The sequence below is a fragment of the Malus sylvestris genome, chromosome 11 (genome assembly GCF_916048215.2).
Source record: "Malus sylvestris chromosome 11, drMalSylv7.2, whole genome shotgun sequence".
Lineage (NCBI taxonomy): Eukaryota > Viridiplantae > Streptophyta > Magnoliopsida > Rosales > Rosaceae > Malus > Malus sylvestris.
In genome coordinates, this window is record NC_062270.1 from 6784612 (window position 1) to 6810376 (window position 25765).

Here is a 25765-nt window from a genome sequence, read left to right on the forward strand (position 1 = left end):
ACTTTGATAACGTTAATCATATGTTTCAATGATTTTTAAATGGTGAATTAAAAAGTAGACGATTTTGATCATGGTAGACATTGTCGATATTATACCTAAATCGCAATCCCTTACCTAAGTCAAGAGATGCTAATATAACAAGATTTTTTTGCATGGTAGACATTGTGAACGATTGATGCTAACATAACTTTACTTAAGCTTCGTCCCTTATGAAGAATTCTTACATGCACACGTGATCCAGATCCAAGGCACCTTGGATCAAATGCAATGACGTGGGATCCCTACCTAAAATTAAAAAAAAGGCAAAAGAAAATGTCAAAATCTGATCCCCAATTGAAGCAAAAGGTTGTGATTTGCACCTCTCACTCACTTTTGGGCTCCAATTTCATGTGACCGTTCACGTTCACTTCACTCCAACAAAACAAGAGAAAAAATAAACAAAGATATGAAAATTTGCAACCTCCCTCCTCCAATCTTCTTCTTCCTCCTCTCACTCACTCTCTCTCCCTCTCTCTCTCTCTCTGATATTTTAGTTCACTTCCAAAACTCTCTTTCTGTTTGCTTCCTTGTCTTTTCCCCCACTAAAATATCTCTCTTTGGCCTTTATTTTATAAAAATATCTCCTCCCTCCTCCATTCAGATTCTATGTTAAATTCCTTTATGCTCATAATTTCCAGCTGATTATATCACTCCAAGAACCTCAGTATTCCAAAAACCAAAAACCCACTTCAAAGATGTAATCTATTCTCTCTTCCGCTTCTGGGTTTTGTTTGTTTGATCAATTCTCTTCTGGGTTTTTGTTTACAGTGTAAAGCAACACTAATTTACTAACTTTGCATTTATTTTTCAGATACTTTTGAGGATTGAGAATCTGTTGCGAGTTCAGCCATGGCGCCTACTGCGAAATCGGACGGAAAAACAATCATAGACTCCGCCATTTCATCCAAGATTCCGGCGACCGCAAACCCTTTAGCCGAAGAGCCGTCGCAGATTGCTTCCAACATCAATTACCACGCGAAATTCAGCCCCCACTTCTCGCCGTTCAAGTTCGAGCCGGAGCAAGCCTACTACGCGACAGCTGACAGCGTCCGCGATCGCCTGATCCAGGTACTGTACCGCCGTCTCTCAGCCTCCGGGATTTCATTGGCGGACGGTTTTGATTGTTATATTTGTCTTTGTTGGCTTTTTTTAGCAATGGAACGAGACGTACCTGCATTTCCACAAGGAGAATCCCAAGCAGACATACTACTTGTCCATGGAGTATCTTCAAGGACGAGCCTTGACCAATGCGATCGGGAATTTGAATGTTCAGAGTGCTTATGCTGATGCTTTGAACAAGTTGGGGCATCAGCTGGAGGAAATAACAGAGCAGGTAATCTCCGATACGATTTTCGTTCGTTTATTAATGTAAAGATTGAGTTTTTGTTCTTCCACTCAATTAAATTTTGAGTGTTTACTTTTAGTGTTGTTGAAATGAGTTGTATTGTTTACCTCAGAGGTTGTTAAACATTTAAAATGGATTCTTAACTGGTTTTTGTTATATGAATTCGACGTGAAATCTGTTGATGGATGATTGGTAGAAATGAATCTTTGTAGGAAAAAGATGCAGCACTCGGAAATGGTGGGCTGGGAAGGCTTGCTTCGTGCTTTCTAGACTCCATGGCAACGCTAAACTTACCTGCGTGGGGGTATGGTTTGAGGTACAGATATGGTCTATTCAAGCAGCGGATCGCCAAGGATGGCCAAGAAGAAACTGCAGAGGATTGGCTAGAGGTTCTGTATCACCTTAAGTTCTGTAAAATTTTGTGTAGTTCATGAATTCTTACTGATACTTTTTTCGATTGAGTTTTATGCAGAAGTTTAGTCCTTGGGAAGTTGTCAGGCATGATGTTGTGTACCCTGTCAGATTCTTTGGCCGTGTTCATGTCAATCCTGATGGATCGTAAGTATCTAATACTGATAACAGACTAGATTCATAGCTCCAAGAATGTTTTTTAATCAATTATCGTAAATTCACATGCGACGTGACACAGAACCGAGCGCAATGGCGTTCTAGGATTCATTAGCTGACCTCACTTAGTGGGAAAAGGCTTTGTTGTTGTTGTTGTAATATAAATTCACATGCAACTTGGTTGGTTGCTTGAAATATACGTACACTAACTCAGCAATAATTTCTTATGACTATATCACAGCCGAAAGTGGGTTGAGGGAGAGGTTTTGCGAGCTCTGGCTTATGATGTGCCAATTCCAGGATACAAAACCAAGAACACTATTAGTCTTCGTCTATGGGAAGCTAAAGCATCTGCTGAAGATTTTAACCTATTTCAATTTAATGATGGACAGTATGAATCTGCTGCGCAGCTTCATTCTCGAGCGCAACAGGTTGGTCATTAATATTCTAATGGCAAGGTAGTCTTGGAACCACTTGCCATTGTTCAAGTCTTCACTAGACATACAATCAAAAGCCTTTTGAATTTGTTATATGAACATATATGTGTTTATATTACTGTGTATAATAATGTGTGTCCACCACATCGTCATGTTTTAAATGTTTTCTTGAACCACGTTATGAAATTGTGCTTTTACAGATTTGTGCTGTTTTGTATCCTGGAGATGCCACAGAGGAGGGGAAACTTTTAAGGCTGAAGCAACAATTCTTCCTGTGCAGTGCATCACTTCAGGTCGGTTTATTATCATTTTAGCCTTCATTATTTTGTTGGTGTAAGCGTCACCATTTTTTTCTATCTATTTCTGTTCCAGATGACCATTTAATATTTCAAATTTAATTAAAGTTGAGAAGGTGAAAAGAATCTCACACATTTAGAGAAAATTTTCAGATTGACTTTTTCCCTCACAGTGGTGCTTGATTTCAGATTTCTTGTTTTTGGGTTTTTAAGATGAAAATTACATATCCAGTCTTCTCGTTAAGAGGCATTTTCAGTTTCTAGTTTGACATCCCGTCAAGATATTGTGATCATCACTCATAAAATCTTGAAATTACAGGATATTATTTTTAGATTCAAGGAGAGGAAACAGGGGACAGACTCATTGCAATGGTCAGAATTTCCGAAAAAGGTTGCTGTCCAAATGAACGATACTCATCCTACACTTGCAATCCCAGAGCTAATGCGATTGCTATTGGATGAGGAACGGCTTGCGTGGGATGAGGCATGGGAAGTGACAACAAGGTGCATTCTATTTCATGTTCTTTTAGACTTTCTTGGTTGAAGTTGTTGCCGCACATTCTTCTTTCTTCCATGACTGCTCTCCACTTATTTGTGGTGCTTTTTGCACAAGGAGCTATAAAGTGCTAACTCGTAATAATTGAACCAGGACGGTTGCTTATACTAATCACACAGTCCTTCCTGAAGCACTTGAGAAATGGTCGCAAACTGTAATGTGGAAGCTTCTCCCTCGCCATATGGAAATAATAGAAGAAATTGACAGAAGAGTAATATTTCTCATCTTTTCTGCTTTGTTCTGTTTATGCTTAAAATTGTCATCTCCTAATGTAAATTCTTGCATCCTGGCAGTTCATTGCTATGGTACGTGCTACACGAACTGATCTTGAGAGCAAAATTCCCAGCTTGTGCGTTTTGGATAACAATCCCCAAAAGCCTGTTGTGCGTATGGCAAATTTATGTGTGGTGTCTGCACATACGGTAAGACATCTATTTGGGGAAATTTACAAGTATCTCATGTAGTTTATTTTGAGCTGTCTTCAACATAAACATATGGTAACCTGGTTATTAGAAAGGCAACTTGTTCCCTTTTTCCCTAAGAAAAACGGTTGGGAGGCAAGCAAGAGATTGTACTCAATAGTGACTACAGAGTCTATGACTCTAAGGTACGGTCCACCATGTACGTTGGTGAGACTTGAACTCAAGCTTTTAACGAGGAGAAGCAAGTTCTTCCCAGGAAGACACCCATTGGCGGTCTGCGACTCTGCATAAGTGCATATTTTGACTATTCTATTTTATCTCAGAGTCCCATTTTAGTAAAATTTAATGAGGCTTGAAAATAAATATTTTCTGCTTTCCTTTTGTTTTTTTCCTCCCACAATATAAGAACCCCTTATTTCCACATTTGAGCTGTTGAGTGTTGACGTCGAGAAACTCATTGCTTTCCGTGTCATTGTAGGTTAATGGTGTTGCCCAATTGCACAGTGATATTTTGAAGAATGAGTTGTTTGTAGACTATGTCTCTATATGGCCAACAAAGTTCCAAAACAAAACCAATGGGATTACTCCTCGTCGGTGGCTTCGCTTTTGCAGTCCTGAGCTCAGTAACATAATAACCAAATGGTTAAAAACTGATGAATGGGTTACCAACCTGGACCTACTTGTAGGTCTTCGAAAGGTATGTATTTATGTTTTCAAACATATATATAGAATTGTTTGTCCTTGCCAGAGCGTTCCTGCAGTTGAATTATTAAAACTCAAATGTGTTTTCTCCAACAGTTTGCCGATGATTCAAAATTACAAGAAGAATGGGCGTCTGCCAAGATGGCTAATAAGAAGCGTTTGGCACAGTACATAGAGCATGTGGCAGGTGTCAAGATTGACCCAAACAGTCTATTTGACATACAAGTGAAGCGTATCCATGAATATAAGAGACAGTTGCTGAATATTCTGGGTGCAGTTTATCGGTATAAGAAGTTAAAGGTATAAAAAGCATATGAACCTGCATGCTCTTCCAACTTGATTTCTGTATGCATCTTTGTCAATTTCTTCGTAATGGTTTTGCACCCACTAATTACACTTCATAGAGTTTCATCAAATTCTTTGGAGGCAGGATTTAAGGCTAAAGAACACTAGTAAATTTATGCATGGTTTTTGAGAACTTGCTTGTGACTGAACTGTCGCAGGAGATGAGCCCTGAAGAGCGGAAGAAGACAACTCCACGTACTATCATGATTGGAGGAAAAGCATTTGCAACATATACAAATGCAAAAAGAATAGTCAAGCTGGTAGACGATGTTGGTGCTGTGGTCAACAAGGATCCCGATGTCAATAGCTACTTGAAGGTTTGTTAATATTTTTAAGAGGTGCTTCATATCTCATATTTGCTTGCATTGTTTCTGGACATCCTGTAAAGTTTCAGTTGGGAGTTGGGACCCTGGTTTGATTCTGACCATTACCATTAATTCTTCAGGTTGTATTTGTTCCAAATTACAATGTATCTGTTGCCGAGATACTTATCCCAGGAAGCGAGCTGTCACAACATATCAGCACTGCAGGCATGGAGGCAAGTGGCACAAGCAACATGAAATTTGCTCTGAACGGTTGCCTCATAATCGGAACATTGGATGGGGCTAATGTGGAAATCCGTGAGGAAATTGGGGAGGATAACTTTTTCCTCTTTGGTGCAACAGCAGATGAAGTCCCTAATCTGCGCAAGGACAGAGAGATCGGCCTGGTATGAGGCTTCATTTTCTCTTTATTATATTAGTGTCACTCAGATCAGTGCAAGTAGTATGAAAGCTCTGCACACATTGTTCTTAGAGGTAGATGTCTTCTTATCTTCGTTAGAAAATGGTACTGACATCATGAAGCTTTAAATTTCGGGCGAACTGAGCAATATTAAACTAATCAATGATGTGAGTTTCTTACATCTAGCCGAAAATTTAATTTATTTTTGCTCTTCTTGTAAATCATGCAGTTCAAACCAGATCCTCGGTTTGAAGAAGCCAAGCAGTTTGTTAGGAGTGGAGCATTTGGGAGCTACGATTACAATCCACTTCTTGACTCCCTGGAAGGGAACACCGGTTATGGTCGTGGTGATTATTTTCTTGTAGGCCATGACTTCGCACAGTATATGGATGCTCAGGCAAAAGTAGATGAAGCTTACAAGTAAGATGTCAAACCTCCTACCTTTACAATATAGATTTCTTGAATTGCAAGTATCTACTCCAACTAGAAAAAGAAAATCCGCAAGCATTTACTCACATGTTGGCTGTTGTCATGAATCACACTGCTTGAAATATGAGTCCATCGCCACAATATAAGGATTTAGGAAAAGGTTTGGGGTTTAGGGAGAGTTGCGAATGTAACTTTTTCCACTACCTTTGACACGGGGACCCGTTTTTCACCTGCAGGGATACGAAAAGTTGGCAGAAGATGTCCATACTAAGCACTGCAGGGTCTGGCAAGTTCAGCAGTGACCGGACAATTGCTCAGTACGCCAAGGAAATCTGGAACATCGAAGAGTGCCGCGTACCGTAGATCCATCCACGGTGCTGGCTCTGATGCTTATGTTCATGTTGTATTTATGACACGAGAAGCTTAAGGTAAAGAATAAAAGAAGCCAACAGAAGTAGCAACCGCCATACATACCCTGTTTGTATTATTGTGCGTGAGGTCTAATTGGACCACACACAACGATCCAAAGACAAAAATAAACAAGTGTGTGTAGGAAGAGAAATAATGCGTTTGGTAATCGTTTGGCCTATGATCGCATCACTGTTCGTTTCAAAATTTTCTCGATTACTATGGAAGTGAATATCTTTGCTCCATTTGGTTATGCTGGATGGTAGTTGGGGACCAAAACAAATTAAAGAAGAAAGATTATATTCACACATCCCAAATAACTTTTTTTATACCTTTTTACTTTTTTTAATATTTTCTACTCCACGAACATTTGATAGAAAAACATTAAAAAATTAAAAGAATGTGAGAGAAGTAATTTAGAATGTGTGAACTTAATCTCTTATTACAGAACTACGTAAACCAGGGACTTTTTCCTAACTCTGTCATGTAAACCGGGTGTAGACCGGGTCAAGACCGCGTCATGTGAGGGAGTTGAGAAGAATTTGAGCAAGAGTTTGAGCAGCTCTTGAAACTCGTTATTGGGTTGGATTTTATAACTCGCTAGATTCTACATATGAGAAAATGGATGCTACTATCAATTTTCAACCTTCTACTTAATCAAAATTTTGTGAGAAACCTCCTTTTCTTCATAAGTTACCAAATCAAATCCAGTCAGAAGAGACCAGCTCAATGCCTATGAATGTAATATGCTTTCAACTTCTACATAAGATTAAACCAAACATCGGAAAGCGAATAGTATCAGATAGTCATAAATGTTATAATAAAATGACAAACTGGCCAACTCCACAATATACAATAGTTAAGTATCAGCTAATAGTACCCATCCCGAAGAGCAAGAAAGACGTTCCCCACTCAACCCCCTACTGGTACCGACATCACGAAATCACAATCCTACACAAAGCTAGACACATGCAAAGTAACATCCTTCACGATGAAGGTGAAGTAGACCCAGGGGTAGCAGATCTTGACATAAATCTGGAACTTGCATTCACACTCGGACTCCGGCTGCTTGAGTAGCTCCGCCTGGAAGAACCCCTGTGAGACTTTGAGCTCCTGCGTCTGGGAGATACGCTTCGAGAGTAACTCCTCCTTGACCCCTTCTTCACCGGTTCAGGTGATACACTAGGGGAATAACCCCTCCTGGAGGTCCTCCTAGGCCTGGGCGCAGGACTTGGGGTGTAACTCCTCCTCCTAGGTCTGGGTGAAACACTAGGTGAGTAGCTCCTGTAACTCCTCCTCCCACGCCTGGGAGAGCCACTGGGGGTGTAGCTCCTCCTTGAGCTCCTCCTCCTCCTCCTCCTAGGTGACACACTAGGAGAGAGAGAACGATAGCGACGCCTCCTACCATGGTAAGAGTCATCTGGTGAATAGTCCCTGCCGCGGTGTCTCCTTCCATAGTAGGAGTCATCTGGTGAATAGTCCCTGTAGCGCTGTCTCCTTCCATAGTAAGAGTCATCTGGTGAATACTCCCTGGAGTCATATGGAGAGTAGTCCCGATCATGCCTTCTCACTGGTGACCTGCTGTAGGGGGAGCGAGACCGAGAGTAAGATCTACGCCGACTGTACTCAGGAGAGTATGACCTCCTCCTACGGTAGGGTGGAGAGGATGACCTGCTCCTGCTTCGGTCAGATGAATGAGGTGACCGGCTATAACTCCTCCGATAAGGAGAGTAGGTAGGAGACCTACGAGGAGGTGAGTAGCTAGGGGTTCGTTGTCGAACTACAACAAAATAACAGACATTAGAGCCAGAAACAAGATATGCATATCAATGCAGAGATGGTCTTTAAAATCAACTTACCGTGAACTGTTCGCAGCCCAAGATACCTTCCTGGAGTGGGAGTTCTCCCTCTCCGCCTTCTAGCCTAAAATAGATGAAGACATAATGAGACCAGGGAAATGCCAATCAACGGGGATGCAACTATTGTAATCAATAACATTGACTTCAGAAGACAAAATTATCAACCGGGCAATGGAAAATAACTGAAATAGCACAACATTCTAATATGTAAAGAAAGAGAGAAATGCAGGGCATACAACCCCAATGATCTGATACTTGTTGAATTTGATTTGTTTGTTAAGTTGTGGTTTGGAATTCGACGTAGAGCTGCTTCACACAGCTAAACCTGCTGCCACAAACACTTCAAGTGGAAAGAAGCAAACAACTTTCAAACTCAAATATCTCATAGCAAATCATCTTGAATCCATAAACATTGCCAAACGAAGTGTGGTATCAAATAGGATAAGACTAAAAAAATGCGATTGTCGATCAATCATTGAAATAAAATATTGAGGAACATTTACCTTCTCCACTGTAATGACACGGCCTTCAAGTACAGATCCATCTAAGTACTTGATACAAAGCTCAGCCTCATCAACGTTTTCCATCGTAACAAACCCAAATCCCCGAGATTCTCTTGTCCATGGATCAACCACGAGATGGACATCAGTGACCTGTAAACCAAAGGTACAGAAACTAAGAACACTACAAAAATAATAAATAACTTCCGAGTTACATAACAGCTAATTAGGAAAGGGCAATCATACCTTTCCCTCAGCTGCAAAGTGCTTCTCTAGCTCTCTCTTTGTAACCCGAGGCGACAATCCAGTCACATACAAATTGTTCCCCGGGTTCTCCACAGACGGACTTCTGCAAAGCCAGCATCAAAATCCATACAATCAGAAACGTCCACAACATAAAAAATATCCAATTAATATTATCCAAATGAGAAGCAACTTTGCTAAAGGCACAACCTTGACCTGTATCTCGACCTTGAAACAGACCTCGAAAGGGAACCACTGTATCGCTTCGGGGATGGAGAGTAGGAATACCTGATCAAGTAAAATGAAAATAAACAAATTGAAAATGAATTATTACAACCAACATGGCTATTCGTAAAGGCTACTCATTGGGTTGTTAATGAGTACCCATTAAGACTCATTTAGTTTGATTTCACCTTGCACCATCATTACCACTTCCAATCTCACCTCTATACCATGGTAATATAAAATTAAACGGGTCTTAATGGGTACCCATAAAAAAAAGCAATGGCTAATCATAAAAAATTTAAGAACAGTGCAAGGGACTAGTTCTGAACAAAACGCACCTTGACCTTCTGGAGTACGACATCTGAGATAGAATAACAAAATACAAACAAAAACCCAGATTAGTATTAGGAATAACACGAATACATCAACAACAACAACAACAACAACAAAGCCTTTTCCCACTAAGTGGGGTCGGCTATATGAATCCTAGAACGCCATTGCGCTCGGTTTTGTGTCATGTCCTCCGTTAGATCCAAGTACTCTAAGTCTTTTCTTAGAGTCTCTTCCAAAGTTGTCCTAGGTCTTCCTCTACCCCTTCGGCCCTGAACCTCTGTCCCGTAGTCACATCTTCGAACCGGAGCGTCAGTCGGCCTTCTTTGCACATGTTCAAAATCACCGGAGCCGATTTTCTCTCATCTTTCCTACAATTTCGGCTACTCCTACTTTACCTCGAATATCCTCATTCCCAATCTTATCCTTTCTCGTGTGCCCACACATCCCACGAAGCATCCTCATCTCCGCTACACCCATTTTGTGTACGTGTTGATGCTTCACCACCCAACATTCTGTGCCATACAACATCGCTAGCCTTATTGCCGTCCTATAAAATTTTCCCTTGAGCTTCAGTGGCCTACGACGGTCACACAACACGCCGGATGCACTCTTTCCATCCAGCTCGTATTCTATGGTTGAGATCTCCATCTAATTCTCCGTTCTCTTGCAAGATAGATCCTAGGTAGCGAAAACGATCGCTTTTTGTGATCTTCGCTAGATTGCTCCGGTCATTAGTGTGGATAAGTATATAAATGGATAGAGATAGGAAAACAAACACAAGATGTACGTGGTTCACCCAGATTGGCTACGTCCACGGAATAGAAGAGTTCTCATTAATTGTGAAGGGTTTACACAAGTACATAGGTTCAAGCTCTCATTTAGTGAGTACAAGTGAATGATTTAGTACAAATGACATTAGGAAATATTGTGGGAGAATGATCTCGTAATCACGAAACTTCTAAGTATCGGAGTGTGGTGTCGTCTTGACTTGCCTTATCTGTCTCATAGGTAGATGTGGCATCTTCTCTGGAAGTACTCTTCCTCCATCCAGGGGTGGTATCTTTAACTGGTGGAGATGCACAAGGTAATGTATCAATTTCACTTGAAGCTTACTTGTAGTTTCAGGCTTGGTCAAGCGCGATACAAACCATGTAGTAGGAGTCCCCCAAGTCGCCGAGCTAGGGGGTCTGCTGAAAGAGGTGACAGACAAGGTAAGCAATCAGAGCTCCGACTGATTGTTCACCTTCTCCCCATCTTGCAGCAGCATGAAGGATAAAGAGAAGAAAAATGAGAAGAGATGATATGAGATACTTTTGCTTTTGAAGAAGTAACTTTCCACAGGCTTATTCTTGAACTGAGCTGGAGGGTTTTCTGGTTTCCTCCAGAGTATAAGGCCGACTGAAGAATTTGAGGGTCAAAACAAGTCCATCAAATCTAGAGTACGTTCCACCCTGCTGATATGGGATACTTTTGCTTTTGACAGAGTAATGAATGTATCGGCACGTGTGCTGTTACGCTTGTCTCCACATGCTTCCTTGTATCCTTCGCACTTGCCCTATCTGTTCCTCAAGCAGATGCGGAATCTTCCCTGGAAACATAAGATGTTGAAGATGAGTACTCGAGAGCAATGCCAGGTAAGTAATCAGGTAAGGGGTTCCAGGCAGTCAGTTCCTGGCTGGAAGCTTGATTCCAAGTGCTGACTGATTGTTCTCTTTCTCCTTGTCTTGCAGGTAAAAACAAGGCCAAAAGAAAAGACAGGGAAAAAGCATGATATGGGATACTCTTGCTTTTAACCCTGATGATATGAGATATTCTTGCTCTAGTATAGCTTGTTTGCAGAGGTATTATCGGGGGGAAAGAAAGCTGAATATTTCGAAAGGCTTCGTTGGGAGTGCCCTCTCAGATATGATGAAGGGTTGAGCATTTTTGCAGGTCTGCCTGTCCGTTGGGGATGGAGGTCGACATATATAGGAGTCTCCCTAACAACAAGTAGTAATGCTATTCCTTTACCCTGCTTGGTCATAGCACGGTAGTGGGAGCTGCCAGTTTCACATGTTTTAACTCTGTCAGAGCACTTTGAAAAAGTGGTCTGTGGTATCTGGCTCTCGAGATTCGGAGAACGATGCCTCTTCGATTTTTGAGAAAGCAATCATGCTGGGGGTATGACTCTCGAGATTCGGAGAGCAGTGTCTCTTCGATTTTTGAGGAAGTAATCATGTTGGGAGTCTGGCTCTCGAGATTCGGAGGGTGGTGCCTCTTCGATTTTGGAGCAAGCAATCTTGTTGGGAGTGTTGTCTCGAATGTGAGTAAAGGTTGGGCATGTTTGCTAGTCTACCTTGCCACGAAGCACAAAGGTTGACACACAGGGACTTTCCAATTATCCAGCAATGGTACTGTTCCTTTACCCTCTCTTCGATTTTGAGAAAGTAGTCATGTTGGGAGTCTGGCTCTCGAGATTCGGAGGACGGTGCCTCTTCGATTTTGGAGCAAGCAATCTTATTGGGAGTGTTTTCTCGAATGTGAGTAAAGGTTGGGCATGTTTGCTAGTCTACCTTGCCACGAAGCACAGAGGTTGACACACAGAGACTTTCCAATTATCCAGCAGTGGTACTGTTCCTTTACAGTTGTGGGTAATAATATGGTAGCTAGACCTTCAAAATTTATGTGTCTAAACTTTTGTTAGTGCTGTTTCTTTGCTATTCTTTTACCTTTCTTGGTCAGAGCGATGTAGTGGGAGCTGCAAGCTTCACGTGCTCAACTTTGGCAGAGAACTTTGGCAAAGTTATTTGTGGTACCCATGAGCTATTGTTGCGTGTGGGAAGTGGGTGATTGAACAGTAAGATTCATGTGCTTTCTACTTCACCAGAAGTCTTCGACAGAATGCCCATAATTTCTGCAAAGCTGAGTGTGCGTGTGACAGGTGTTGACAAGGCTAGAAAAGTAGGTGCCTCTTCGATTTCTGAGATCGGCCCTCGTGGTCTCTGAGCAGCCCAGCTTTTGAGAAAGCGAGCGCCTCTTCGATTGATTCGGAGAACGATGCCTCATCGATTTTTGAGAAAGCAATCATGCTGGGGGTCTGGCTCTCAAGATTCGGGGAGCAGTGTCTCTTCGATTTTTGAGAAAGTAATCATGTTGGGAGTCTGGCTCTCGAGATTCGGAGGGCGGTGCCTCTTCGATTTTGGAGCAAGCAATCTTGTTGGGAGTGTTTTCTCGAATGTGAGTAAAGGTTGGGCATGTTTGCTAGTCTACCTTGCCACGAAGCACAGAGGTTGACACACAGGGACTTTCCAATTATCCAGCAATGGTACTGTTCCTTTACCCTCTCTTCGATTTTTAAGAAAGTAGTCATGTTGGGAGTCTGGCTCTCGAGATTCGGAGGACGGTGCCTCTTCGATTTTGGAGCAAGCAATCTTATTGGGAGTGTTTTCTCGAATGTGAGTAAAGGTTGGGCATGTTTGCTAGTCTACCTTGCCACGAAGCACAGAGGTTGACACACAGGGACTTTCCAATTATCCAGCAGTGGTACTGTTCCTTTACCCTTGTGGGTAATAATATGGTAGCTAGACCTTCAAAATTTATGGGTCTAAACTTTGTTAGTGTTGTTTCTTTGCTATTCTTTTACCCTTCTTGGTCAGAGCGATGTAGTGGGAGCTGCAAGCTTCACGTGCTCAACTTTGGCAGAGAACTTTGGCAAAGTTATCTGTGGTACCCATGAGCTATTGTTGCGTGTGGGAAGTGGGTGATTGAACAGTAAGATTCATGTGTTTTCTACTTCCCCAGAAGTCTTTGACAGAATGCCCATAATTTCCGCAAAACTGAGTGTGCGTGTGACAGGTGCTGACAAGGCTGGAAAAGGCTGGAAAAGTAGGTGCCTCTTCGATTTCTGATATCGGCCCTCGTGGTCTCTGGGGAGCCCAGCTTTTGAGAAAGCGAGCGCCTCTTCGATTTTTGAGATCGGCCTTCGTGGTCTTTGAGCAGCCCAACTTTTGAGAAAGCAAACGCCTCTTCGATTTCTGAGATCAACCCTCGTGATCTCTAAGCAGCCCAGCTTTTGAGAAAGCAAACGCCTCTTCGATTTCTGAGCAGGCGCCTCTTCGATTTCTGAAGCTTCGTCGAGTGCAGATTTTTATAGGGGCTGGCATTAAGTTCCAAAGCACACTTGAATCTCCACCAGTAGAAGCTTCATTCTTGCACTTCTAAGATCTTGATTTGTCCGACCTCTTCTCTCTTCAACACCTTTGAAAATGTCTGGCCCCTCCGACCGTCGTTTTGACTTGAACCTTGTTGAAGAGGCAGCCCCGCCTTCTCCAGACAACATATGGCGCCCATCCTTCGTCTCCCCTACTGGTCCTCTTACCGTTGGGGATTCCGTGATGAAGAATGATATGACCGCTGCGGTGGTGGCCAGGAACCTTCTCACTCCCAAAGATAACAGACTACTTTCCAAACGGTCTGATGAGTTAGCTGTTAAGGATTCGCTGGCTCTCAGTGTTCAGTGTGCAGGTTCTGTGTCTAATATGGCCCAACGCCTATTTGCTCGAACCCGCCAAGTTGAATCATTGGCGGCTGAAGTGATGAGTCTCAAACAGGAGATTAGAGGGCTCAAGCATGAGAATAAACAGTTGCACCGGCTCGCACATGACTATGCTACAAACATGAAGAGGAAGCTTGACCAGATGAAGGAAACTGATGGTCAGGTTTTACTTGATCATCAGAGATTTGTGGGTTTGTTCCAAAGGCATTTATTGCCTTCGTCTTCTGGGGCTGTACCGCGTAATGAAGCTCCAAATGATCAACCTCTGATGCCTCCTCCTTCTAGGGTTCTGTCCAGTACTGAGGCTCCAAATGATCCCCCTCCGGTGCCTTCTCTTTCTGGGGCTCTACCGACTGCTGAGACTTCTCCTAAGCAACCTTTGTGAAGGCTCCCTCTTGTGTGCTTATTTTGACTCATGTATATGTACATATTTGTAGCTTATCGGGGATATCAATAAATAAGCTTTCCTTCATTTCAACGTATTGTGTTAAATACACCAAAGCCTTCTTCGCTAAGTTCTTTGAATTTTCTTTTGTTAAAGCTTGTATGTTGAAGCTTTCTGAGTGGAGCATGTAGGTTGGGGTAGTGTTCTCTTAATTTCCCAAATGAGGAAAACTTCTCGGTTGGAGACTTGGAAAATCCAAGTCACTGAGTGGGATCGGCTATATGAATCTTAGAACGCCATTGTGCTCGATCCTGTGTCATGTCCTTCGTTAGATCCAAGTACTCTAAGTCTTTTCTTAGAGTCTCTTCCAAAGTTTTCCTAGGTCTTCCTCTACCCCTTCGGCCCTGAACCTCTGTCCCATAGTCGCATCTTCTAATCGGAACGTCAGTAGGACTTCTTTGCACATGTCCAAACCACCGTAACCGATTTTCTCTCATCTTTCCTTCAATTTCAGCTACTCCTACTTCACCCCGGATATCCTCATTCCTAATCTTATCCTTTCTCGTGTGCCCACACATCCAACGAAGCATCCTCATCTCCGCTACACCCATTTTGTGTACGTGTTGATGTTTCACCGCCCAACATTCTGTGCCATACAGCATCGCCAGCCTTATTGCCGTCCTATAAAATTTTCCCTTGAGCTTCAGTGGCATACGGCGGTCACACAACACGCCGGATGCACTCTTCCACTTCATCCATCCAGCTTGTATTCTATGGTTGAGATCTCCATCTAATTCTCCGTTCTTTTGCAAGATAGATCCTAGGTAACGAAAACGGTCGCTCTTTGGTATTTCTTGATCTCCGATCCTCACCCCTAACTCGTTTTGGCCTCCATTTGCACTGAACTTGCACTCCATATATTCTGTCTTTGATCGGCTTAGGCGAAGACCTTTAGATTCCAACACTTCTCTCCAAAGGTTAAGCTTTGCATTTACCCTTTCCTAAGTTTCATCTATCAACACTATATCGTCTGCGAAAAGCATACACCAAGGAATATCATCTTGAATATGTCGTGTTAACTCATCCATTACCAACGCAAAAAGGTAAGGACTTAAGGATGAGCCTTGATGTAATCCTACAGTTATGGGAAAGCTTTCGGTTTGTCCTTCATGAGTTCTTACGGCAGTCTTTGCTCCTTCATACATATCCTTTATAGCTTGGATATATGCTACTCGTACTCCTTTCTTCTCTAAAATCCTCCAAAGAATGTCTCTTGGGACCCTATCATACGCTTTTTCCAGATCTATAAAGACCATGTGTAAATCCTTTTTCCCATCTCTATATCTTTCCATCAATCTTCGTAAGAGATAGATTGCCTCCATGGTTGAGCGCCCTGGCATGAACCCGAATTGGTTGTCCGAAACCCGTGTCTCTTGCCTCAATCTATGCTCAATGACTCTCTCCCAGAGCTTCATTGTATGACTCATTAGCTTAATACCCCTATAGTTCATGCAATTTTGTACGTCGCCCTTATTCTTGTAGATAGGCACCAAAGTGCTCATTCGCCACTCATTTGGCATCTTCTTCGTTTTCAAAATCCTATTGAAAAGGTCAGTGAGCCATGTTATACCTGTCTCTCCCAAAAGTTTCCACACTTCGATTGGTATATCGTCTGGGCCTATTGCTTTTTTATGCTTCATCTTCTTCAAAGCTACAACCACTTCTTCCTTCCGGATTCGACGATAAAAAGAGTAGTTTCTACACTCTTCTGAGTTACTCAACTCCCCTAAAGAAGCACTCATTTCATGTCCTTCATTGAAAAGATTATGAAAATAACCTCTCCATCTGTCTTTAACCGCGTTCTCTGTAGCAAGAACCTTTCCATCCTCATCCTTGATGCACCTCACTTGGTTTAGGTCCCTTGTCTTCTTTTCCCTTGCTCTAGATAGTTTATAGATATCCAACTCTCATTCTTTGGTATCTAGTCGTTTATACATATCGTCGTAAGCCGCTAACTTAGCTTCTCTGACAGCTTTCTTCGCCTCTTGCTTCGCTTTTCTATACCTTTCACCATTTTCATCAGTCCTCTCCTTGTATAAGGCTTTACAACATTCCTTCTTAGCCTTCACCTTTGTTTGTACCTCCTCATTCCACCACCAAGATTCCTTTTGGTGTGGGGCAAAGCCCTTGGACTCTCCTAATACCTCTTTTGCTACTTTTCGGATACAACTAGCCATGGAATCCCACATTTGGCTAGCTTCCCCCTCTCTATCCCACACACATTGGGTGATTACCTTCTCTTTGAAAATGGCTTGTTTTTCTTCTTTTAGATTCCACCATCTAGTCCTTGGGCACTTCCAAGTCTTGTTCTTTTGTCTTACTCTTTTGATATGTACATCCATCACCAACAAGCGATGTTGATTAGCCACGCTCTCTCCTGGTATAACTTTGCAATCCTTACAAGTTATACGATCCCCTTTCCTCATTAGAAGAAAATCTATTTGTGTTTTTGACGACCCACTCTTGTAGGTGATCACATGTTCTTCTCTCTTCTTAAAGAAGGTGTTGGCTAAGAAGAGATCATATGCCATTGCAAAATCCAAGATAGCTTCCCCATCCTCGCTTCTCTCCCCAAAACCATGGCCACCATGAAAACCTCCATAATTGCCTGTCTCCCTGCCCACGTGTCCATTTAAATCTCCTCCTATAAATAACTTCTCCGTCTGAGCAATTCCTTGCACCAAGTCTCCAAGATCTTCCCAAAATTTCTCCTTCGAACTCGTATCCAACCCTACTTGAGGTGCGTACGCACTAATCACATTGATAAGTTCTTGTCCTATTACAATCTTGATTGCCATGATTCTATCTCCTACCCTCTTGACATCTACAACATCTTGTACCAAGGTCTTGTCCACGATGATGCCAACACCGTTTCTCGTTCTATTTGTGCCCGAATACCAAAGTTTAAACCCTGAGTTTTCTAGATCCTTTGCCTTACTACCAACCCACTTAGTTTCTTGTAGGCACATAATATTTATCCTTCTCCTCACCATAACTTCCACTACTTCCATAGATTTTCCCGTTAAGGTTCCTATATTCCACGTTCCTAAACGCATTTTGCTCTCTTGAACTCTACCCTTCTGTCCTAGCTTCTTCACCCTCCCCCGTCTAATAGGATCAAAGTACTTCTTTTGTGTGTCCCGGGTAAAGTTGATAGGAGCATATGCTCCCAAACAACTTTGAGTGGAGTCGTTCGAAAAGAAGTTTCTATGGCCCCCTTGCTCATTTAACACTGCATCCGGGTGCCGATGGAGATACAACGACCCTTGCTCACTTATCACTGTGCTCAGGCCACACAGCGCGCCACTTACGGGTGACGCCCTAGCTTTAGCGCGATTTTGTTCTGGATTCATTTTCATAAGGATTCGACGTGATCATGGAGTGCCGGCTGTCGACTACCTGACGCCCTCCCCCTCCTCCTTTATCCGGGCTTGGGACCGGCCATGTAAGACATAGGCGGAGAATAACACGAATACATAATTAACAAAAATCAAAAGATCGCAAAAAAATAAAAAAAAAGCCCAAAATCTCAACTTTTTGTAATTTTTATTACATCATTATATTCAAACAACCAGATTCTCACATATCATCATAACGCAACAATTAATCACCAGTTTCAGTAACGAAAATGTATAAAAAAAAAAAATTTAAAAATCCCAAATTTCTCATAAATTAATATCAAATCGCATCGGAATTAGCGTCTACAATACCACAAACGTTAGTTTTCTAGATAAATAGACGTCGCTTATTTAAAAAGAAAAATTAATACTTATAAAAACGATCGCCAACAAAATATAACAGAAGAATAGGCGTAAATTTATACCAACAACAATAAATTGAATAATTGAGTGAGAAAATCTAATTGCCTACAAGTACAACTATCATCAGATCAGTGAAGACGAAACACCGAGAGGGAACGAAGGCTTACCGTAGCAATCACAGACAGAGATTAATCACTCTTCACTTTCCGAAATCAACGATCAATCTCTCGCCTTCTCTCTCCTCTCTCTCTCTCTCTCTCCTCTCGCTCTGTAGGGAATAGCTATGTCAGAGAACGGGAATGAACGGTGAAACCCGAGGGGCAAAAACTAAAGGCTTTATATAAGGAAGGAACACGTAGGAGAAGATTCTGGAGCACCGGACGCCAAACCACATTAAAATACAATTTAATGTTACGTCCGGTGCCAACTTATGCCACGTGCTGACCAGTGATGGTTTTGGTAAAATTGGTAATTACCACCAACTTCTTCAGCACAGAATCGTTTTTGCAAGTAGCATTTTATTAGAAACAATGAAACGTATTGAAATTCAATGTAAGAAATTCAATTACATTTTGCGTCAAAGATTTTTATGGTCACTGTGAGTATTTTTAAACAAAAATATTATTTTTTTTATTAATATTTGGGTAATTATATGTACTTTTTTTTTAGTAGTGACAGGACTACATAGGCTGATCGATCTTATTTTAATTAAAAAAAATGTTACAAATGATGAATAAATATGTGTTAAATATAACTCATTTTTAAAGAAGATGTTAAAAGGTCAACATTAAACATAATAGTAAAAAACTAATATTAGTATTTTCCAACAAAAATATCAATTTTATGTGGTATGACATGGATTGCTAGCAAATATAGTTGGTCAATAAATTAAGGTGCTATATGAGTTTAAATTTTAATTTTGTGTTTAAAATTAAGTTAGATGAGTGAGCTAAGCCTCACAATGTACAAATAATAACGTAGTTCAAATTCGTCTTTCGCGATAATCGATCTTAAGGTCTCTCTCATCTACCAATAAAAAGGGATACCAATGACCGTAGTACTAAGTAACAAGGGGTATGATAATTTTTGGAGAAATGTGGAATGATAAATTAGGCATGAAAAGTACAATAAATTTTGTAATCAAATACCCACAACGAAAGTTAAAAAAAAAAAAAAAAAAAAGGGTTTTATCACAAATGGTCCATGAGATTGATCAAACTCATTATTTTGGTTCCTGACTTTCAAAATCAATAAATGTGGTTCCTGAAATTCACTACCCATCAATTTGGTCATTCCGTTAAGATTCCGTCAACTATTGTACGTGGGACCCACAAATCCAATGAAATGGTGACACGTGGATTACACAAAATAAGGGTTTTTATCACAAATAGTCCCCCGACATTGATCAAACTCCTCATTTTGGTTCTTGAGTTTCAAAAATCAATAAATTTGGTCCCTAACCTTCACTCCCGCACATCAATTTAGTCATTGTGTTAAAATTTCATCAATATTTTTCGTTTGTATGCTAATGTGGTCCCACTAATTCATTCATATAACTCCACGTGGATTAACTAAAAGAAACTATTTTTTGTTAAGAGTGAACCAACATATGAGTATTCTGCATTGACATTTTTCTCACATCCCACATCACCAATTGGAAAAAATTCAATCTAGATTTGATAAAATCGAATCCAAATTCAATTCAAATTTGATGGGACTATAACAAACTAGAAAGAATGAGGAGTGAGTTCAAGAGGCCAAGTATTCTAGTGGTTTCATGGTGCCTTCTTTTTCTTTTTTAACATACCTGATGAAGACGATGATGACTTTATTTTTCTTTTAATTTTGATTTTTAGTTTCTTATTTTACTTTTAGTTTTAAATTTTAAAAAAAAAGTTCCTTATAGTTAATACATGTGGCTCCATATGATTGGATTAATGAGACAAAAAATATCAACGAACCTTTAACGGAAGAATTAAATTGACGTGTGGTATTGAAAGTCAGGGACCAAATTTATCGATTTTTGAAACTCAGGGACCAAAATGAGAAGTTAGATTAATGTCAAGGACCATTTACAATAAAAACCTTATTTTATGTAATCCACATGTAACCATTACATCGAATTTGTGGGTTCTACATACAAACTAACATAATAGTTGACAGGATCTTGACGCAATGACCAAATTAATATGGGGTAGTGAATGTCATGAACGATATTGATTGATTTTGAAAGTGAGAGACCAAAATGATGAGTTTGATCAGGAACCATTTACGATAAAAACAACAAAAAAACCGGTTTATAGTTGATACCAAAGGCAGTGAAGATGTAACGACGATGACACTTCTTTGAGTTCTTTCGACAGCCCATCAAACAAAACCTGCCAAAAACTAAACCCTACATAATCGGAAAAAAAAAAAATTCAACAGTGTTCGAAAGGTTTTTTTAACCCCCAAAACACTCCAACCCTGGAGCCCAAAACATGGATCTGATAGAAGCCGCGAATAGGCTCTCGTTCCAGATCGGATTCTTTGGCCACAATAGCCACTTCGGGCTTGAGTCCCTCTCCACCGTTGAAGGCTCCTACCCCGTCAACTCTCTCCTTGATTTCATTCTGGTCAGTTCTCTCCTTCCACTTTGCAATTCCGCTGCCAATTTTATTTTCGTCCAGGGTTTGCCTTCGCAAAGTCACTCCCTTTTACTTCTTAATTTGCATAAATTGGATGCCATTATGTTTAAGTGTCGAATTGCCGTGTTGGACTTTGGTATAAGTGCATTTGGAAGCTGAATTGTAATGTGGAGAGTGTAAGTTTGAAAGCTTCAATGCTTCAATGGTAAGCAACCAAAGATTGGTTTCAAAATTTGTTTCCGGAAACTGGAGACTAGGAGAGTATTTTCAATTTGGTGTGAGCGAGATCAAATCTTGATGATTTGGATAAATTCAACTCTATCTAAAGATCTCATTCCTTTGACTATTGGAATGGATGATTCCAGATCTCTGTGGCTTTCTCTGGAAAAACGTTTTGCTAGAGCTTCTCGCACACACATTCATAGTCTTCGTGCTAAGATTCAAATGATCCAAAAAGGTGATTCTTCGATGACTGATTACCTCAATTCAATTAAAGAAATTACTGACAAATTGGTTGTTGTGGGTGAACCGATTTCTGAGTCTGATTTGGTAGCCTATATTCTGTTTGGTCTCCCTGATGATTATGAATTATTTGTTGATTCCATTGAAACCAGAAATGAATCTGTTACTTCTAATGAACTTCATGGTTTACTTTTGAGCAAGGAAATTTCCTTTCAAAAGCGTAAAACTCGATTGACTGCATCCAATGCATCTACTCCATTTCATGCTTATGCTGCTCAATCATCCAATAATTCTGGTCATAACTCTTGATTCCGAGGGAATTATTGAGGCCTCAACCAGAATCGTACCAAATTCAATCAAAATCGCAATTTTGGGGGAAATCAGGGTGTTGTTCCAACATAACTTGTATCAAATTACTTGTCTAAAAACCGTAATGGTCGCGAATCACTAAGACAATTAGATAGTTTAATCGCAGTGATTAATAATTCAGAGCAAGCATGCATCCATTCATAAGTAAATTAATAAAGTCACATATTCATGCTAAGGCTCAAGGCTTCGCTCTAGCAAAAGGACTAGTTACGAACAATCATAATAAAAACTAAAGAAAATATATTAACTAGAAAAAGGATTGAAAACACCTTTTAAGTTCTCCAAAATAATGCGTCTCCTCCCAATGTTGCATCCCCCAAACCCTAATAACTAAAAAGCCTTATTTATACTACTCCAAATTAAAACCCTCATAGAAAAGGTTTTTTAAATAACAAAAGGATAACTAGAAATTATATTCATATTCTGACTAGGAAATCTGCCCATAAAAAAGATAGCCACGTTCCTGCCCATAAAAAAGAAAATCATGTTCTTTCATCACTTCATTGCCATGAATTTGGCAAAGAAGATTCGTCAAAGGTTCAAATAAAAAATCTATCTAAACCCTAAACATTGTTAGAAACCAATCAAATATCAAGTATATAATATATAACAATTGTACAGTTTATTTCTAATAGAACTTTCACAAAAGATACAATATATCTCACAATATGAACAATTAATAAAATTGAATAATAAATCACAAAAAAACACTGACTTGTTGTTTGAAGATAGAGGCTTGCAAAAGCAATCTCCTAAGACAGAAATTCGTCCCTGCACCAGTACTGCAGTTCTATGGACGTCTATCTTGCAGGATACAACTATCTAATTTAAGTTCTTGCACTCGAACTTGGATTCTTGTCAAATTGGTTGCAGTGTTTCTTTGTGAAGTATGAAAAAGGAGGCGATGAAATTGTTGTTTTGGTTTCTGATTTGACAACCATATTTATAATGGCGTAATGGAGCAGTTAAAGCTGTTCATGTTTATCCTTAAGAACGGTTGTAAATGTTCCCGTGATCAGTTTTATCCTTTCGGAAAAAACTGAATGCAAAAATAAAAAATGTAAAAATGATACTTGTGTTTTTCGTACATCCGAGCCCCAAGGACAATCTTTGACATTTAATACATGCACTCAAACTATCCAAGTCTAGGACCTAAGGTCCACAACTTTGGCCCAATTTCTTTCAAACCATAAGTGTGGAAACACACTTATAGAGTGGATCTTCTAAAGAGGAATAGGCGATTTGGGACTAAGAATCCCACAAGTTTCACAAGTTCCAACAAACATTAGATAGAAATTTTAACAAACTTTAAATTAATTATTATTATTTTCACTAAACATGCAATACAAAGCACGTTTTAGTGCTCTTTCATTGTAAGTTCGGTTTCCTTATTGGGAAAAAAGTTCTGTTTTTAAATTGAAGCTTTGTGAAAAATTATGTATGTGCATATTTTTCTTGTCGATTAATTGTCTTTCCAGCTCTATTCTTGACTAAAAGTTTGTAATCGGTTTCATTAAAGACAATACTATTTTTAGAAAACTTATTACCTGTGTTTGCACCTAAAATATGTCATTCGGGCTAAATATGACAAGATATGACATTTGGAGGATTACCTAGGAGAAAGGCTAACTTGGAAGGATGTTTGGCTGCAAGTAGGAGAGTTAGACATTAAAATAATACTTGTCCTTTTTGTTTGGGTGGTGGAGGTTTGCCAAGAGATTAGTTTAATCAACAATTGCATGTATTGCAAGTGGATGGGAGACAATATCCAGACATTCTGACAGAGGACATATGAAAGAAGCTAGCTTGCTTCTTTTAATTATTTTATTGCAAATGGGAAATAGACATGTGGTGGAGATGCAACTTGCCTATTTTAATATTATTTCACAATGCAAGCTGCAGAGGAGTTTCTTTCGGGCAAGTGCAATGTTCTCAGCAGTGGGCTTTCTCATATATATATATATATAAAGAAGTAGAGGCACAATGATTATGGACACTCAACCAATCAAACAAACAAATACGCAAACTCTGCTTAAGCCAGATTTGCATACACGAAGCTGCAGTTAGCCCCCAACCTCAATCATTCTCAGGATCAGTCATCACAAAAGCCATCTTTTATCTAGTTTATTAGTTCTGCTGCTCACTAGTAGTATCGATCTCATTTGTAGTCTTTGTGTACAACTCATTTCCAGTCATTTAATCTACAAGCAATCTGCAATATTAGTCATTCACTCTCCTCTGCATTTTACATATTGTTCAATCTCTCCATATAAGTAAAGTCCTTATTTTCAAGGCAAACAAAGAACCTTAATTTGAGTCACTCTCACTCAATGACACAATCTCTTGGTTTGAAGTCAAATACAGGCACAACCTTAATCATTCAAAACCCTTCTACTAGCGGCAGCTAGTAGTGGCACGCCCACACCCACCAATTTCGTGTTTGAATAAATTCTCAGCATGCCCGCAAGACCCATGACGAATTTAGGGAGCGAACATATTTTGGCACGCTCGGTGGGACCCTTATATGGAGTTAGATCATGAACAATCAGTGGCGAAGCCACATGAGGGCGAGGAGTGGCGGCCGCCACTCCCCTCGCCGGAAAAACAAGGCTTGAGGGCTGGCCAGCCCCTCCCCTCCTGCTGCTGCTGCTCTTCGTCTCCTGCAGCGCCGGTGCTGCAGTTCTGCTCTGTTGAATTTTTTTTCAAAACACCTAGGTGCCGTTTCGTATAAATGGGGAAAGAAACGGTGCCGTTTCGTATAAGTGGGGGAAAAGAAACTAGTTAAAAATTTTGAAAAAAATGGAACGAAACGGTGCCGTTTCGTATAAGTGGGGGAAAAGAAACTAGTTAAAAATTTTGAAAAAAGTGGAACGAAACGGTGCCGTTTCGTATAAGTGGGGAAAATAAAAAATATATATAGAGAGGGGACCACTGTCTCCAAAGCTCACTACTGTCTCCAAACCCACCGGCTGCTGGTCCTGTTTCAAGCCATCGAACGCTCCACTATGCTCAGCGCACGATGGTATCTGCAGTGTGACTTCCATATTCTGTCATTTGGAAGCAAAAGCTTTGCCTGACTTGGTGAGGCTGTTATCGGAAGAATTGTATGAAACTGCCATCGAAGCAATTCAAACTCTTTCGACATTGGTTGTCAAAGCCTCTCCTCAAAGAGGAGCCAGCGTCTTGCATGAGGCTGATGCCATAATGTCGATGTTGGAGATCTTGTCTTGGGGAACAGATTCTCTACAAGAAGATGCATTGAGTCTCCTCGAAAAGGTTTCATGTCGAAGGAAATGGTTGATGTGTATGGATCAGCAGCTAGATTAAATCTTGCTAGTCTAACTAGAACAAACATCCATGAGGATGGTCGCCATTGTCACTCCTTGAACGTTATTCGAAATCATCAACTTCTTTTACTCCGTGACTGATGTAAGGCTAACAAGTTTTGGTTATCAGATCAGAAGAACAAATGTACTTCAACTCTGTGAATATACAAGGATTGAGTTGGAAAATTTAGTGCAGCAATAGTCATTAGCAAACATATTTATCATACTATTTAGTGATTAGATTTTCTCTTGGATTCGACCTTTTTTTTATAATTGTTTTACTCTCATCAAACTTAAGGCCTCTCACTTAGACCGTGGTACTAAGTCTAAGTGGCTTTTTAATCTTGTTTTGGATGAGTACAATTTTTGGACAACGTCGAAGTTTTAGCTTTCTGCAAAAGATCTCCAACTTCCGTAAATTATTCTTAGGTTAGGCTAGCCAACCGAAAATAATCTTATCAAACGTGGAGCTAGTATGTCCAAGTTACAGGGACAAGGCTATGATGGAGCTAATAATATGAAAGGTGAGCTAAATGGCCTTAAAACAAAGATTTTGAACAAGTATCCTTAAGCATTTTATGTTCATTGTTTTGCACACCAACTTCAACTAGCTCTTGTAACCGTTGCAAAGGGAATTGAGGGTGTCGCCATTTTGTGCTATGAAAAGAGCTTTTTCTGCTATGAAGATTGTGAAAATACCATTGCATAACAAAATGGAAGATCAATGGTTGAGTGATAGCATATTTGTTTACATTGAGAGATATGTATTTGCTTTTATTGATAATGAGCCTATTATGCGACGTTTTCATGAC

The 25765-nt window shown here is 40.3% G+C and overlaps 2 protein-coding genes across 6 annotated transcripts; one reads left to right on the forward strand and one right to left on the reverse strand.

Annotated features, from left to right (window-relative positions):
• Positions 1–417: 417 nt before the first annotated feature.
• Positions 418–6450, forward strand: LOC126589106 (alpha-glucan phosphorylase, H isozyme-like). Its single transcript, XM_050254308.1, has 16 exons — positions 418–736; positions 851–1107; positions 1193–1372; positions 1597–1773; positions 1857–1942; positions 2193–2382; positions 2589–2681; positions 3004–3188; positions 3334–3451; positions 3534–3662; positions 4141–4359; positions 4461–4664; positions 4868–5026; positions 5155–5418; positions 5662–5852; positions 6098–6450. Exons 2-16 carry the CDS (start codon positions 889–891, stop codon positions 6222–6224), a joined length of 2541 nt encoding a protein of 846 aa, XP_050110265.1. The 5' UTR covers positions 418–736; positions 851–888; the 3' UTR covers positions 6225–6450.
• Positions 6451–7010: 560 nt separating this feature from the next.
• Positions 7011–18498, reverse strand: LOC126589128 (serine/arginine-rich splicing factor SR45a). Of its 5 annotated transcripts, none has more exons than XM_050254352.1 (7): positions 18337–18498; positions 9441–9457; positions 9088–9159; positions 8875–8977; positions 8632–8781; positions 8129–8192; positions 7011–8049 (listed from the first exon to the last, which is right to left on the reverse strand). In XM_050254352.1, the coding sequence occupies exons 2-7, from the start codon at positions 9455–9457 to the stop codon at positions 7256–7258; spliced, it is 1200 nt and encodes a 399-aa protein (XP_050110309.1). In that variant the 5' UTR covers positions 18337–18498; the 3' UTR covers positions 7011–7255. The 5 variants fall into 5 exon arrangements, with proteins under 5 accessions (XP_050110309.1, XP_050110308.1, XP_050110307.1 ...); XM_050254351.1 differs by having other exon boundaries at positions 9435–9457; XM_050254350.1 differs by having other exon boundaries at positions 9082–9159; positions 18337–18497.
• Between the last annotated feature and the right edge of the window lie 7267 nt (positions 18499–25765).